The sequence below is a fragment of the Heterodontus francisci genome, chromosome 13 (genome assembly GCF_036365525.1).
Source record: "Heterodontus francisci isolate sHetFra1 chromosome 13, sHetFra1.hap1, whole genome shotgun sequence".
NCBI lineage: Eukaryota > Metazoa > Chordata > Chondrichthyes > Heterodontiformes > Heterodontidae > Heterodontus > Heterodontus francisci.
Genome location: NC_090383.1, coordinates 57258183 through 57275854, shown reverse-complemented (window position 1 = coordinate 57275854; position 17672 = coordinate 57258183). Strand labels below are relative to the sequence as shown.

The 17672-nt window shown below is 42.2% G+C and overlaps 1 protein-coding gene across 6 annotated transcripts in view; it reads right to left on the bottom strand.

Annotated features, from left to right (window-relative positions):
• usp34 (ubiquitin specific peptidase 34) overlaps positions 1–17672 on the bottom strand; it is a 405374-nt gene that overhangs the window by 304464 nt on the left and 83238 nt on the right. For all 6 annotated transcript variants that reach the window (XM_068044870.1, XM_068044865.1, XM_068044869.1 and 3 more), the window contains exons 15-18: positions 4980–5194; positions 2433–2548; positions 2228–2355; positions 1838–1927 (exon numbers count right to left, since the gene is read on the bottom strand). In XM_068044870.1, the coding sequence (XP_067900971.1) occupies positions 1838–1927; positions 2228–2355; positions 2433–2548; positions 4980–5194 (549 nt within the window). The remainder of the gene's footprint in view (positions 1–1837; positions 1928–2227; positions 2356–2432; positions 2549–4979; positions 5195–17672) is intronic.

Genomic DNA, 17672 nt, shown 5'->3' with positions numbered 1-17672 from the left:
TCGTTGTTTGGTCGGCATAGACACGATGGGCAAAGTGGCCTCTTCCTGTGCCTTAAACTTTCTATGATTCTATGATTTTCCCACCTGCTCGCCATATCCCTTGATTCCAAAAGACACCAAAAATCTGTCTATCCCAGCCTTAAATATATTCAATGATGGCACATCCACAACCCTCTGGGGTAGAGAATTCCAAAGATTCACAACCCTTTGAGGGAAGAAATTTCTCTTCATCTCAGTCCTAAATGATCGGCCCCTTATCCTGAAATAGTACCCACTCATTCTAGATTCCCCAGCCAGGGCAAATAACGTCTCAGTGTCTACCCTATCAAGCCCCTTCATAATCTTGAATGTTTCAATGAGATCACCTCTCATTCTTCTAAACTCAAGAATATAGACCCAATTTACTCATCCTCTCATCTTAGGACAACCCTTTCATCCCAGGAACCGATCTAGTGAACCTGAGCTGTACTTCCTCCAATGAAAGCATATCCTTCCTTAAATGTGGAGACCAAAACTGCAGAGTATGCCAGGTGTGGGTCTCACCAAAGCCCTGTACAATTGTAGCAAGACTTCTTTACTCTTGTACTCAAAACCCCTTGCAATATAGGCCAACCTGTCATTTGCTTTCCTAATTGCTTGCTGTACCTGCATGCTAACTTTTTGTGTTTCTTGTATGAGTACACCCAAGTGTCGCTGTACATCAATATTTACAAGTGTCACGCCTTTCAGAGAATATTCTGCTTTTCTATCATAACCTCACACCTTCCCCACATGGTTGACTCCAACTGCTATGTCCAAAGTCAGCAGCAAAGTACCTCAAACATCCTGTTCTGGCCCTAGCACACATCAGTCCCAGCTTATGAAAATGCCACTTCACTTCAGATACCAGCTCAGAATATACAAAACAGTAAATAATGCTGAAAAAAACCAAGAAATTTTTTCCCCTACCCTCCCAAAATCTGCACCTCATACCTCTTGTGAATTGCCTACCTGATTCTTCACTGTACATAAAATACTGTTACTACGCACGAGCAAGGAGAAAACTACAACTCCAAAAAGGTACAGATTTAACACACAGAATTTCTCAGATATTTAGATTTGCCCAATATACATGCAACACTTTGGAGGTGTAACACCTCAGATGCCACCCTTTCAGGTATGATTTTCTTTAGAGTTGTGAAGTGATGGACACATGCTAGACATGAGACTTAATTATATAGATGGGCACCTGTAACCAACGTACCCTCTAATTTTTTTTTGGAGCATGCGGGCCATTTATTTAAGTGCAAGGCCCCTTTAAATTCTTTTGCACAGCTGCACACGCATGGTAACTTAAAGGGGTCAACTTATGCGTGCCCTGCACAGAACTTTTAGGTTGCTCTGTAGCTTAGAGGGAACACAGCTAGTAACCAAGAAAATGCCTCATTTGGTTACAAGTACAGAACTGATTACAGATGGTGCATCAGTACCATACTGAAGTAGTACTCTTATTTTCGGAGGTGCACCTTTCAGATGTGCCATTGATCATTATATATTCCAGTGGTCCAAAAAGGTCCAGAGCACTATCTGAAGAATAGAAGGGAACTCTATTCTGACCAACATTCTTCCCTCAACTCCAGTAAAAATACATTAACCGCTTATTTCATTGCTGTTGCATTTTCCTTTGTCTATGTTAAAAACCATTGCTGGGTTTCTGAAGTGCTGGGATACTTGGGAGATGCAATAAGGTGCTACAGAAATGAAAAATTGTCTTCTTTTATATTAACAATTTGTACGGAAACTGAACAGCTATTAACTTTAAAAATTACAATGCATTTGACCATCTTGGGTTACTTACATAGTTATCCAATGTGTGTCATAACTGCTCCCAAATTGCTGAAAAGTGCCAAACAGTTTAGGCAGAAGACGAAGTGAAACTACCACTGACCTGAATAGACAGAATTAATCCAGGTACATATAAAACATTTAATTTTGGATGATAAGTTATCACATGATTAGTAAGCTTTCTTTGTCCCATATTTTGTAAGAGCAGCTTCTGAAGCTCTCATTTTTATTAATTACATTTGCATTCTAAAATTGTAGCACATGAATAGTTGATCAACTAGATTTATTTACAATCATAAAAGTGAGGACATATTAAAAATCATGCACTCACTGCATATTTAGAGTTAACAGCAAATCGACTTTATCGTGCACCAAGAAATATTATTTCAACATTATTCCTTACCTATCATTTGCTAGATTTTCTAAACAACCTTCAATGAATCTCATTCTAATCTGCCGGTCAGTAAACCAGCACACAAGGGAGCAGAGCAGCTTCTCAGCTTCATTTATCAATCCCTCTGAGAGATGAACCTATACAAACAAACAAAAAGTAACCAACAGCACTACATTCAAACAATTCTAAATTGTTGTTATGAAGGTAAACATACCGCATCTTCATCTTGTACCAAGTCCCAAAGAAGAGTATTACCCTTCTTGCAAACATTGTCTAAATTGATGTCTGTGACTGCATTGGAGTTGTATTGATGCTTATGAACACTAGGAGCTGAGGAAAGAAGGTACAATATTCAAGTACTAAAATACCATTTTGGGAATACATAGTTATTAATTTAAGATGCATCAATTTCATTCTGCACCCCAAATTCTCTACACATGCGGAATGATCCAAACTCACTGTACTTCCAATGGGCAGTTTACAAAATGCCGAAGTTTTTCATAGCATATTTAACCTGTGCTAACTTCATCTTACTAAGGATCTCCGCTTATTTCTGTGATGAACAATGTTCAATTTTAGAAATTATATTTCTATTACTCTCTGGAACATTAGAGATTTGGACAGTATGATCTCCCCACTATCGTTGTAGATAATTATTACACAAACCATTTTACACCTTTTTAAAATGATGTAATCTCTCTTACACATGTTTGGATTCCACCAGCAAGGTCATGGCAATAAAATAAGCAGTACTCCCCAATTTTTTCAGTGGGAATGCAGTGGACTGATGCACAGCGCCCACTCCCAATCATGCAGATTTCTCTTTCCGATCAGCACCTGCCTCAGGAATCTATGGTAGTGCAGGTTCTATTCCACTACACTCCCAAAGAAAGTCAGATGATACAACTGTCTTATTGTTTTCTCACAAACACACAGGCAGACAGCCGTTTCTGCCAGTGTATTTTTTTTCCCAGAGCTATTTTTGTCTAATTAGGTACCACTCTGCAGGCCATTTCAAATTAGGAAGCAACCTAAACTCATTCATGGCCAGGGTTTGGACATCCCCATTCTAGACTATATGAATCTCAAATAAATTTTACGTCTTATCAGGAGCTCCAGCTGCTTGAATGCAAGACTTAAATATAAAACTGCCATCTTGGCCTCCTCCCAAAAGGCTGCTCTCACAAGCCTGTTAAATTCACATGCCCATATGGAAAACCTGCTATTTAACAATCACTGCTGAACAGATAGAAAATGTGATGGGATGGTAAGATTTGCTCGTAAAGAAGACGGCATGCTAAGATCCTGGAAGTAAAATTTGCGTTCAATTGACAGTCATTATTATCCTCGGTTCCCTTCCTTCCCCAAGCTCACTGGGACAAACGTCTCCGAAAGCTCTCTATGACCTAGCCCTGAACTCACATCTTTCTCTAGTTTCTCTCCTATCTTCCATGCCCTCTCGAAGCTCATCTTATCCATGAGACCCACCTCCTGCTCATTAGACCCTATTCCCACAAAACTCCCAACCAACCGACTTCTCTTCCTGGTTCCCATGCTAACAGTTCTCTCTCCTCATGCACTGGCCCCTCTCCTTCAAATCTGCCATCACCCACTCTCCTCAAAAACCAACCCTTGACCCCATCATCCTTGCAAACTACCGCCCCATCTCCAATTTCCCTTTCTTCTCCAAAGTCCTTGACAGTGCTGTGGCGTCCCAAATCCATGCCCGTCTTTCCCAGAACTCAATGCTCGAGTCTGAGGCTGAACCAGACTGTTTGCAACCTTGATCTCATACTTGACCAAGAGATGATCTTCTGACCACATATCTGCACCATCACCAAGATTGCCTATTTCCACCTTTGTAATGCCTCCCAACTCAGCCCCTGATTCAAATCAACTGCTGCTAAAACCCTCATCCATGCCTTCTAAACTTGACTATTCCAATGCAGTCTTGGCTGGCATCTCACATCTACCCCTCCATAAACCTGGTCATTCAATACTCTACTGCCCACATCCTTACGTGCGCCAAATTCCATTCACTCATCACCCGTGCTCACTGACCTACATTGGCTCCTGGTTAAGCAATGTTCAGTTTTAAAATTCTCATCCTCATTTTCAAATCCCTCCATGGCTTTGCCCCTCTCTGTTGGCTCCGTAAGCTCCTACAGGTTCCCAACCCTCATATCTGCACTCCTCTAATTCTGGCCTCTTGAGTATCCCCAATTTTAATCACACCACCATTGGTGACCATGCCTTCAGTTGCCAAGGCCCCAAACTCTAGAATTCCCTCCCTAATCCTCTCTGCTTCTCTATCCCTCTTTCCACCTTTGATCAAACTTTTGGTCATCTGTTCCAATATCTCAAGTGACTAAGTGCCAAATCGGTTTTAAAACACTCCTGAGAAGAGCCTTGGGATGTTTTAGTACATCAACTGTGTTATATCAATGCCAAGCTGGCATTATCAGCATCAGCAAAAATACATTACCATCCCAGGGTGTCTTAAATATCATTTCAGTTACAGAGGCTAAAATCAGCCTTAATGCATTGTCACATACAATAAACTGCCACCACCCAACCTTCCTGATAATTTAAGAAGATAATGCCACTAAGCTGAAGAGTCAAAATTAAATTACATTTTTAAAAAATTATCAAAGTTACTTTGGATTACTATCCAATGCATTCACAAGTCTCACAACATGGTAGAAAACATGCAACGGTTTTTCTGTTTTTCCATTTACTCTGAAAATTTATGCACATTTACCTTGACTTAGGTGTTCATGGTAGATAGAGGCAAGATTAGGTAGATGTTGTTGAAGATGAGATGTAAGTTCTGCATGAGAATTGATCTGTACCAGTTCTTCCTCACAACCCGACTCCTCCCCATCAAAGTCTGCCATGTTCTTTTCAGACTTCGCACTGACCTGAGAACTACTACAGCTGACGTCATCTGCACTCAGCATATCATCACCCAAGTGTCTGTAAAACAAATATTTCATAATTATAGGATTTCACAAGTAACCCTTTTTATCTTATCTGTACAGAAAGCAGCTTCCATGGGACAGGTCGATGAATATTCGCATACAATGCAAATGTAATTTCAAATGCATGAAACAGCAATGAAAGTACTCACTGTTCTAGAAATTAAAGAAACTGGTCTGTGGCACAATCGACTACCTTGCTTAAAAACAAGTTCCAAACATTATTTCTGTTTCTGCAAAAACTATTACGACTCTCTCCTTTGCATTACATTTTCTTAATTAGTCCTTTCAGTTAAACACCAAAATGAAAGCACCATCCTGACATCAGTTTCAATCTCAAGGCTATGCTCCGGTTTGTGTTAATGTTAGCATTGCAAATATCCTTGTAATTACAGTTAAGCAGAAGAATAATTTGGAAAATTCAGACTTGTAATGCTCTGCTTTAAGAATCAACAAACTTTATTAAAAAGATTGGGAACACTGCAAAGAATCACCACGTTAATCAAATGAAGAACTGGATATCAAGGATTGGAGACAAATGCCAACATCAATTCAAAGCTTTGAGAATCTGCAAGAATTCTGCTGATAAGTTTGGAGATCATCTTATATGATTTAGACCTTAGTAATGCCAGCCAAAGCTCAGTGGTAGCACACATGGCTGAATCAGAAGGTTGCAGGTTCAAGTCCTACTGCAGAAACTTGAGCACAAAATCTAGGGCACTCCAGTGTAATACTTAAGGAATGCTGCACTGTCGGACGTGCAGTTTTGCAGATGAAATAAACTCAAGCCCCATCTTCCCTCTGAGGTGGAGGTAAAAAAAAAACCCCCACTGTGCTATTTCAAAAAAAGAGCAGCAGTGTTATCTGCAGTGACCCAGTATCCCTCTACACTTAAAGTACTTGGCTGTAAAGTGATTTGGATCGTCCTGAAGCAAGGAAAGGCACTATATAAATGCAAGTCTCTCTTTCTGCACATTGATAGCAAAACTTGAGCAAATTAAGAATACTGCTTTTATAAGAGGCAACTCTGGGTAGCACATTGTTCAGGGGGTGGGGAAAGCATTTCTAGGTTAAAAAGAAATCAGGGCCACTTTCGCACACTGTCCAGTAGCTTACTTCAGAGAAGCAATGTTAGAAAAATGCTTCCTCAAATCCTTGGCTGGAGATAGTCGCGATAATCAGAGAAGACGAATGGGAGAGTATAACTATTGGTGGTATTACCCAAGAACATTGAGAACAGCACATCAAGGTTCCAGCTGCGACTTTTCAACTCTTCTAAATTATGAAACGGAAATACATTTAAATACCTGAGACAATGCACTTTGGTGGGAATGTTGACAGGGTCCTGTTTTAGACCATGGAACCTCTCAAGCCTGTTACTGAGATATAACTGAACAAAGATTGTAAAACTACAAGTCTGCTGTCACTACTGGAAGATATGTTGAAAATTCCTGGATGCTGGAGCAAATATCAACAACAATATGAATGGACACATCTCCTGATCATGAGGACAATCAAAATTATGTGACTATAAATAGAGGTCATTAGCTGGAAATTACTTGTTGGGGTATTTGGGGGTTCTCTAGTATATTCAGGAGTTGATCAGGATAAGTGCTTAATAAGAGACTGTATCTGTTAGGATGCTGCTACCATGTAATCAAAAGAATATCTATATGCATACATAAGTTAGTGCAAAAGTACAATAAAACACAAGAGACTGTTATGCCTTGCAGGACGGGATAGCATAAAGAAAGAAGGGTGGTAGGAGAAGGGGGACAATTAAAAATGTAATCCATCAAGTTACAACCAAAGCAGGAGGGGTGCACAGTTTATTAGAGTTCCACTTCTCCAAAGGTCACAACTCCTATTTAAATTTTTTTCCACTTACCGATATGGTCAATCATTGACTCTCGTTTTATACCAGAATAAAACACACCAACCAGGTTTCTTTAATAAACAACATGATAAAACAATTTTATTGTAATAACCAGTAATGAAGCAAAGCATAACGCACAGATCGAAATATAAAAATACACTTTTTAACCTTAGCCCCTCACACACATACACCGGTTAACAAGAATGAACAAAAAAACCTTGGAAAAAAATTCTTGCTAAATCTTGGAGAGAAGTTATGAAAAGATGTCAGAAATCCTATACGGTTTGGTATCCCAATTACGTATAGACTACTGTCACTGGGATCCTCCTAGAACAGTTCTTGTCAGGCGATGTTGAAAATCAGTTTTGGCAAGCTTTCCAGGGAAAGTGCAGTAACAGGGATTTCAGGCAGTTTCTTACACTTGCTTCTCAGCTTCTCAAGAGATGGAAAACTGGCAGACTTTTTCAAAGAGCTGGAACAGACTGAGCTGGGTGCTGCTCTCTTGGCAAGTTTTCTCCAACTGTCTTTTCAAACCATTGTCCTTATCCCAACTCACCAGCCAAAGCGAAACCATAAACAATGTCACGAGAAACGAGCCTCTTGACCCCTATAATCTTGACCTGTCACTTCTCTGCAAACATCTTTCCCCAAGTCAAAAACAACACCTGCTGGGTAATTATTTGAAAACCGGTGTCTTCCAGTAACTGTTTATAATCCAGACCTCTCAGTGACCCTTGGAAAAAAAGAAAACCATCGTCTTCTTTTCAGTTTTAAAACATAAATCTTCAAAATTTAACACAAAATAACACTCGTAACACCTCCACCCTTGGGGGATTGAAATACCATTTTTAAATGCATTTCATTTCAAAAAGTGTGGAAAGAAGATTATGAAAAAATGTTAAAACATTTTCATACTCATATACTCTATCTGTAGCTAATACAATTCTGCTTTGTACCATCTTTGCATTCGGATAACTCCAAGCAAAGTTAGATTCTAGATAAAGCATCCGCAATTACATTATTTTTGCCCACAACGTGGATAATCTTCAAGTGACAAAGCTTGTAATAGTAAACCACATCGGAATAGTCTAGTATTCTGGTTTCTGAATTTTTGGAAAAGTTCATTACCAAATCAACCAACTGTAATTTTCTAAATAGAGCCCCCCAGTTGTTTCAAGGATCTTTCCAAGTGTCACTGTATACCAGCACATCAAGGTACACCACAGAGTTAGGAACACTGGCTACCACTTGGTTCAGTAGTCTCTGAAAGGTTGCTGGGGCATTTCTTTTTAGCCCGAATGGCATCACTCGGCATTGGAAAAGACCTTCTGGTGTGACAAATGCCGATATTTCTTTAGCTCGGGGTGTTAAAGGAACTTGTCAGTATCCCTTTAACAAATCTATTTTTGGAAGAAACGTGGCATTGCTCATTCTGTCAATACAGTCTTCCAAGCGAGGAATTGGGTAGGAGTCTGCCTTTGTTACTGCACTAACTTTTCTGTAGTCTATGCAGAGTCCAATTGAACAGTCAGATTTAGGCACTAATACCACTGGGGAACTCCAACTGTTTTGACTGGGTTCAATTAGGTGGTTTTCCAACATGTATAGGATTTATGCTTTTACCTGGGCCTGTTTCTCTGCACTTAAGCGATAAGGATGCTGTTTTATAGGAAAGGATTCCCCTACATTCAGTATTAGCTAACCGGATAGTAGGAGGTTCAATTTGAGAATTGTCTTGGCCTCCGTCTGCCTGATCTTCACTATCCCTTTCATCCTTCTCTGTCCCTATTATCTGACATACCTATGCTTGCTTATCCTCCTCCTGGCAATAATAGTTTCAACATATTAATATGACACAGCAGATTGTTTTCTGGCAATTTGGGGTGTCACTCAAATAATTTACCAATTCTCTTAACCACTTTATATGGACCACAACCGTGCTTTCAGCGGTTCACCCTGTAAAGGCAACAACACGAACACCTCATCCCCTGGTTGAAATGTTCAGGTTTTGACAAGTTTGTCTGTCCATTTCTTCATAGTTGTTTTGGGAGTTTTAAGGTGCTCCTGAGCCACTTTGCAGGCTCTCGTGAGCAGTTCCCAGAACACGGATATATAATCTAACACAGAAGATTCATGCCTTTGTTCTAAAAATCTTTTTTTTTTAAATTAGTTTTTGAGGACTTCTTATCTCATGTCTGTAAACTAATTCAAAACGACCAAAACCGCTAGGCTCATTCGGTGAATCCCTAGTGGCAAACAAAGAAATTCTAGCTCTTTACCCCAATTATAGGGATATTCATGACAGTATGCCCTGATCACTGTTCTGAGGGTCTGATGGTACCTTTCTAAAGCTCCTGGTGTCTGTGGGTGGTATGCTGAAGACTTTAACTGTGTGATACTCACATTACTCATAACGTCCTGAAAAATTTTAGACATAAAATTGGAACCGTGATCCGACTGAATCTCAATTGGTAATCCATATCTAGTGAAGAACTGGGTTAACTTCTCTACCACTACCTTAGCAGAAATTGTTCTCATGGGAATGGCCTCTAGGAACTGAGTATCCATATCCATGATAGTAAGTATATATTGGTGTCCCGATTTTGTTTTCGATAAAGGTCCTACACAGTCTACCAACACCCGACTAAATGGTTCCCCAAAAACTGGTATGGGAATTAGAGGTGCAGGTTTTATGGCAGGTTGCATTTTTCCCCACAATCTGGCAGGTATAGCATGTTTTACAAACTGCACCACATCCTTGGAAAGACCTGGCCAGTAAAAAAAATTTTGATTTATACCTGATTTGATCTTCCGGATCACCACGTGCCCCGCCATACGCATTTCATGCGCTATCCTTAATAGCTCCAGGCGATTCTTTGGCGGTACCACTATCTGATGAATTACCGTCCATTCTTTGTCCGCAGGTCTGTGAGGAGGTCTCCACTTCCTCATCAGAATTCTATCTTTAATATAATAGCCTTCTGGAACTCTTTTTGCCTCAACTTCAGTTAGAGCTGATGGTGCGACTTTGTTTAACTCTGGATCGACTTGCCGAACCTTGATCAGAAAAGACTTATTCAAGATTTCCTTCTGGCCATCCAAATCCCCAAAGAAAGTTGCAGACATTCGGTTATCGGTCTGTGGTGCCAATTTTACTTCCAATGAAACTTGTTTAGCTATTGCTCAAGTTACCACACATGAAGGAAAAATTCCTCGCTTTGACTTCACTTGATTTTTCCGTGACTACTGGAGAAGCTACCACCTTCGCTCCGGCCAAATCATTCCCCAGGAGCAGGTCAACTCCGTCTACCAGCAAACTATGGACAACTCCTACAGTTACCGTTCCAGACACTATGGTCACATTCTCGGTACACCTGGTACTCCCCGCCAATACCATTCAGTAAAACCTTGGCATTCAGTGCGCTCTCTGATGGAAATGTTATGCCTTTCTCCAGCAAGAGTGTTTGGGTGGCTCCTGTATCCATAGGTTTACCTGCCTCACTTAAGGGATAAGGAGTTACTTTTCCTTTCGACAAGAATTCCTTATAACTCTCAGGTGTCTTACTCACAACAACTGCATACATTGGTTTTTGTATTTAGCCTTACAACTGCAACACTATAGCCTGATCTGCTGTACTCTGTCAGGGCCCCTTTCTTTGCATTGGCTTTGTGTCTCCCAATAAGTCCCATGGGTTAACCCCGCAACTTCCACCATTCTGCATGAAGGTGTCCCACCTTGTGACAATGGTGACACTTCGGCTTGCAGACCTCACTTCCACCCTCAGCACCTTCCTTTCTGGCCTGAAGGGGAGATACTGGGGCATTCCCAGCTGTCCCTTTTTGTCCCCGGCTACTTGCCTTCCTTTCACCCTCCCACCTTCTATCTTTCTTGAGTTTGTGGGGGTGACAGACAAAGAGTTTTGGCTTATAAACAAGCTCTATCATCAGCAATTACCGCTGCCGATCTGGCCACTGAAACCATCTAGTTCTCCACATGGATTCCTACTAATGGAGGGAGTGAATTTTTTAATTCTTCCAGGAGAATTAGTTCCCTAAGGTTTTCACACGTGGCCTCTACCTTTAGTGCCCATATCCAGCGAAATTAATTTGCTTTACACTCTAAAATTCCATACAAGTCTGCCCAGACAATCTCCAGAGGTTCTAAAATTTCTGCCAGTATGCTTCAGGGACTAACTCTCAAGCAGCGAGAATAACCTTTTTTGCCATCTCAATCTGCAGAAGCCTCTTCAGAAAGCATGGCATAAACTTCATGAGTTCTGCCCATCAACCTGCTTTGCATAAGCAGTGTCCAGCTTTCCTTTGGCCACTTCATCTGTTGGCTATTTTTTCCCCAAAAGAAATGGAAAATGCCTGTACATCCCTTTCCTCAAACTTAGGGAGAGGGCTTACACAAATTTAAACAGCTCTCCACTGGGTCCTGAGCTGGAGTCAGATCTTTCCTCACCAGAACTTTCACTAGAGTCAAGACCACCCTTTGTCTTAGTTCCATCTTTTTAAACTTTGAATTCCCTTCCTTCTCTTTCTCTTTTTTTCCCTTTCCTCTTTTTCAAATTCAAGCTTCTTCGTCGCCAATTCTCTTTCAAGCTCAAGTTTTTTCAATTCTTTTTCCTCCTTTTTCTGTTCAAGCTTAAATTTTTCCATTTTCTGTTCATGCTCAAGTTGTCTCATTTCCAATTGAATTTGAGCTAATTCAACTGCACTACCCTCTGGTTTGCAGCCATCTTCCAACTTCAAATGGTGTGCTATTACTTCAATTATGTCTACTTTCTTAGCTCGTGGTTTTAACACTCTAACACCAACAGTTCTGCCAAATCCTTTAGTCTAACCTTGGTTAAGTTTCTCAAATCACTCAGGAATACATCCTCCTTCCCCAGAAAAGTCGCAGCAATTGTTCAAGACATTCCGGTAGAGTAAACTTTAAGCAACTGCACAAGAAACCTGTTTTTTTTTCCTCTTTTTAATTATTACTCCACTTACAATTGCACATCGTTGGCGTGGATATCCCGGACGAGTCCCCAGTTATATGTTACAACTGAGGTGGGAGGAGTGCACTGGTTTATTCTAGTTCTCCACAGGTCACAACATATATTTAAATTTTTTCCCACTTACTGATACGGTCAGAGTATTTTTATCCCAGAATAAAACACACACCAACCAGGTTTCTTTAGTAAACAACAAAATTATCAGTCTACTAAACAAGTCTTGACCAGTAATGAAGCAAAGCATAAACACACAGATCGAAATATAAAAGTTCACTTTTTAATATAAAAGTTCACTTTTTACCTTAGCCCCTCACAGACACGCATATACACCGGTTAACTGAAAAATAAAGATATCTACTCTTCAGGGCTCTAGTACAAAAAATACATTGGAAAAAATACTTGCTAATTCTTGAAGAAAAAAAAAGATATGAAAATATGCCATAAGTCCTTCTTGGTTTGGCGTCCCAAATATGTATAGGCTCCCGTCACTGGGATCCTCCTCGAACAGTTCCGATCAGGCAGGCTTTCCAGGGAAAATGAAGTAACATGGGTTTCAGGCAATTTCCTACACTTACTTCTCAGCTTCTCAAGAGATGGAAAACTGGTAGACTTTTTCCAAAGAGCTGGAACAGACTGAGCTGGGTGTTGCTCTCTTGGCAAGTTTTCTCCAACTGTCTTTTCAAACCATTGTCCATATCTCAACTCACTGTCCAAGGCAAAACCATAAATAATGTCACAAGGATGAGCCTTCTGACCTGTCACTTCCCTGCAAGCAGCTTTCTCCAAGTCAAAAACAATGCCTGCTGGGTAATTATTTGAAAACAGGTGCCTTCCAGTAACTGTTTATAATCCAGACCTCTGTGACCCTTGGAAAAAAAACTCATGGACTCCTTTTCAGTTTTAAAACATAAATCTTCAAAATTTCACACAAAAATAGTAGTCAAAATAGTAATATGGCTAGATAACTAAATTCAAACAGCAGAAATAAAAGAACAGAGCACCAAGCAGAGGTAGCTTTATTCACATGGGAACCTAGCCTAGGTACCGTAATTGAAATGTGATAAGTAGTAAGGAGACCTAGTGTCCTGGCTCGAGAAAGGATGAAGGGGCACCTTTTTCTAGAATCATTAAGCCATCAAGTTACATTTGCAGCACACAAGACTATCACAAACAAAAGAGATTCCAACCATCTCTCGACATTCAATGGCTTTACAATCGCTGAATCCGCCACTAACATCCTGGGGTTTCCATTGACTAGAAACTGAACTGGAGCATTCATACAAATACTGTGTCTACAAGAGCAGGTCAGAGGCTGAGAATTCTGCAGTGAGTAACTCACCTCCTGACTCCCCAAAGCCTGTCCACCATCTGCAAGGCATAAATCAGGAGTGTGATGGAATACTCAAGTTGCATGGATGGGTGCAGCTCCAACAACACAATATGGGCGGCACAGTGGCGCAGTGGTTAGCACCGCAGCCTCACAGCTCCAGGGACCCGGGTTCGATTCCGGGTACTGTCTGTGTGGAGTTTGCAAGTTCTCCCTGTGTCTGCGTGGGTTTTCTCCGGGTGCTCCGGTTTCCTCCCACAAGCCAAAAAAGACTTGCAGGTTGATAGGTAAATTGGCCATTATAAATTGTCACTAGTATAGGTAGGTGGTAGGGAAATATAGGGACAGGTGGGGATGTTTGGTAGGAATATGGGATTAGTGTAGGATGAGTATAAATGGGTGGTTGATGTTCGGCACAGACTTGGTGGGCTGAAGGGCCTGTTTCAGTGCTGTATCTCTAATCTAATCTAATCTAATCTAAACACTCAAGCTCAACACCATCCAAGACAAAGCAGCCTGCTTGATTGTTTGTGGATGGGGTGTCATTCACTCCCTCCACCAACGACACACAGTGACAGCAGTACATACCATCTACAAAATGCACTGCAGCAACGCACCAAGGCTCCTTAGACAGCACCTTACCAAACTGATTTTTTTTTTAAAAATTCCTTCATGTAATATGGGCGTCGCAGGCTAGGCCAGCATTTATTTCCCATCCCTAAATGCCCTCGAGAAGGTGGTGGTGAGCTGCCTTCTTGAACTGCTGCAGTCCACGTGGGGTAGGTTCACCCACAGTGCTGTTAGGAAGGGGGTTCCAGGATTTTGACCCAGCGACAGTGAAAGAACGGTGATATAGTTCCAAGTCAGGATGGTGTGCGCTTGGAGGGGAACTTGCAGGTGGTGGTATCCCCATGCATTTTCTGCTCTTGTCCTTCTAGGTGGTACAGGTTGTGGGTTTGGAAGGTGCTATCTAAGGAACCTTGGTGCATTGCTGCAGTGCATCTTGTAGATGGTACACAATACTGCCACTGTGTGTCGGTGCTGGAGGGAGTGAATGTTTGTAGATGGGGTGCCAATCAAGTGGACTACTTTGTCCTAGATGGTGTCGAGCTTTTGGAGCTACACCCATCCAGGCAAGTGGAGAGTATTCCATCACACTCCTGACTTGTGCCTTGTAGATGGTGGACAGGCTTTGGGGAGTCAGGAGGAGAGTTACTCACCGCAGGATTCCTAGCTTCTGAATTGCTCTTGTAGCCACAGTATTCATATGGCTACTCCAGTTCAGTTTCTGGTCAATGATATCCCCCAGAATGTTGATAGTGGGGGATTCAGCAATTGTAACGCCATTGAATGTCAAGGGGAGATGGTTAGATTCTCTCTTGCTGGATGTGGTTATTACCTGGCAATTGTGTGGCGCGAATGTAACTTGCCACTTATCAGTCCAAGCCTGGATATTGTCCAGGTCTTGCTGCATTTCTATACAGACTGCTTCAGTATTTGAGTCGCCGCAAATGGTGCTGAACATTGTGCAATCTTGAGCGAATATCCCCACTTCTGACCTTATGATTGAAGGAAGGTCATTGATGAAGCAGCTGAAGATGGTTGGGCCTAGGATAGTACCCAAGGAACTCCTGCAATGATGTCCTGGAGCTGAGATGATTGACCTCCAACAACTACAACCATTTTCCTTAGTGCTAGGTATGACTCCAACCAGCAGAGAGTTTTCCCCGATGTCCATTGACTCCAGTTTTGCTAGGGCTCTTTGATGCCATACTCGGTCAAATGCTGCCTTGATGTCAAGGGCAGTCACTCTCACCTCACCTTTGGAGTTCAGCTCTTTTGTGCATGTTTGAACCAAGGCTGTAATGAGGTCATGAACTGAGTGGCCCTGGTGGAACACAAACTGAGTGTCACTGAGCAGGTTATTGCTAAGCAAGTGCCACATGATAGCACTGTTGATGACACCTTCCATCACTTTACTGATGATTGGGAGTACTGATGCGGCGATAATTGGCTGGGTTGGACTTGTCCTGCTTTGTGAGTACAGAACATACCAAGGCAATTTTCCACATTGGCAGGTAAATGCCAGTGTCGGAGCTGTACTGGAACAGCTTGGCTCGGGGCACGTCAAGCTCTGGAGCACAGGCCTGCAGTACTATTGCCGGAATATTGTCAGGGCCCATAGTCTTTGCAGTATCCAGTGCCTTCAGTAGTTTCTTGATGTCACGCGGAGTGAAATCGAATTGGTTGAAGTCTGGCATCTGTGATGCTGGGGACTTCAGCAGGAGGCAGAGATGGATCAACTCAGCACTTCTGGTTGAATATTGTTGCAAATGCTTCAGCCTTATCTTTCTCACTGATGTGCTGGGCTCCCCCATCATTGAGGATGGGGATATTTGTGGAGCCACCTCCTCCAGTTAGCTGTTTAATTGTCCACCACTATTCACGGCTGGACGTGGCAGGACTGCACAGCTTAGATCTGATCCGTTGCTTATGGGATCGCTTAGCTCTATCACATGCTGCTTATGCAGTTTGGCACGCAAGTAGCCCTGGCTTGTAGCTTCATCAGGTTGGCACCTCATTTTGAGGTATGCCTGGTGCTGCTCCTGGCATGCCCTCCTGCACTCTACATTGAACCAGGGTTGGTCCCCCAGCTGGATGGCCATGATAGAGTGGGGGATATGCCAGGCCAGGAGGTTACAGATTGTGGTTGAGTACAATTCTGCTGCTGCTAATGGCCCACAGCACCTCATGGATGCCCAGTTTTGCATTGCTATATCTGTTCGAAATCTATCCCATTTAGCATGGTGGTAGTGCCACACAACACGATGAAGGCTATCCTCAATGTGAAGGCGGGACTTCGTCTCCACAAGGACTGTGCGGTGATCACTCTTACCAATACGGTCATGGACAGATGTATCTGCGGAAGGCAGATTGGTGAAGACCAGGTCAAGAATGTTTTCCCCTCTTGTGGTGAGGGAACCAACCTGCCGCAGACCCAGTCTAGCAGTTATGTCCTTTCGGACTCGGCCAGCAGCAAAATTGATACAATTTTGGTAATGGACATTCAAGTCCCCCACCCAGAGTACATTCTGTGCCCTTGCCATCCTCAGTGCTTCCTCCAAGTGGTGTTCAACATGTAGGAGTACTGATTCATCAGTTGAGGGAGGGCAGTAGGCGTTGATCAGCAGAAGGTTTCCTTGTCCATGTTTGACCTGATGCCATGAGACTTCATGAGGCACGGATTCGATGTTGAGCACTCCCAGGGCAACTCCCTCCCGATTGTACACCACTGTGCCGCCGCCTCTGCTGGGTCTGTCCTGCCAGTGGATTCCATGAGTATGCCTACCTACATCAGGCTGTTGCTTGACTAGTATGTGGGACAGCTCTCCCAACGTTGGCACAAGCCCCCAGATGTTAGTAAGGAGGACTTTGCAAGGTCGACAGGGCTGGGTTTGCCGTTGTCGTTTCCAGTGCCTAGGTCGATGCCGGGTAGTCTGTCCGGTTTCGTTCTTTATTGACTTTGTAGCGGTTAGATACAACCGCGTGGCTTGCTGGGCCATTTCAGAGGCACCATCCACCAGAGGTAGCCAAGGAAAACAATAGGCTGATGGAGGTGTCCCACATATGTCACAACAAAATGGAGGAAGGCACTGGGCACATGGATCAGCGGCCGTCGACTTGGAGAGGACGATAACGTGTAACATAACTCATGATTGCATCTCGTTAACTACTGCTCAGATACTGTAATATATCAATGCTTGCTTATACTGAATAAAATATATATTCACTGTCACCAATATAGGTCAAGTCAAATCATTTGGAACTTGGGAGAAGAAAGTATTAATTGGCCAGAACCCCAGAAATCCAAAATACTTCTGGGTGAAATAATAAATGAAAGCAGGACCAACTATGACTTTGCAGTAATTTGTCCAAACTCTGGAGATTCAGAATGGGTGAAAACCTACAATAATTTTGGCACCATAAAAGTAGCATTAGAAGATTATGTCCTGAGCCATATCTTTGACAGCACAGCAGCACCATCTTTTATTAGCTTGTGTCAATTTTTTCAATATATCCAAAACTTCATGAAAAGTATCTGAAAAGGCACGATGCAAGTCAAAACAGGAGTCTCCTAGAACATTTGGACAAATGAGTGCCCAATGTTCTGAGGAAGAAAATGTCCGTTGTGTCTCATTGCATGCACTCAGCAAATATAGGAAAAGGCGCCTACAACTGAACAGTGGTCAGGTAATGGACTTAGACAAGG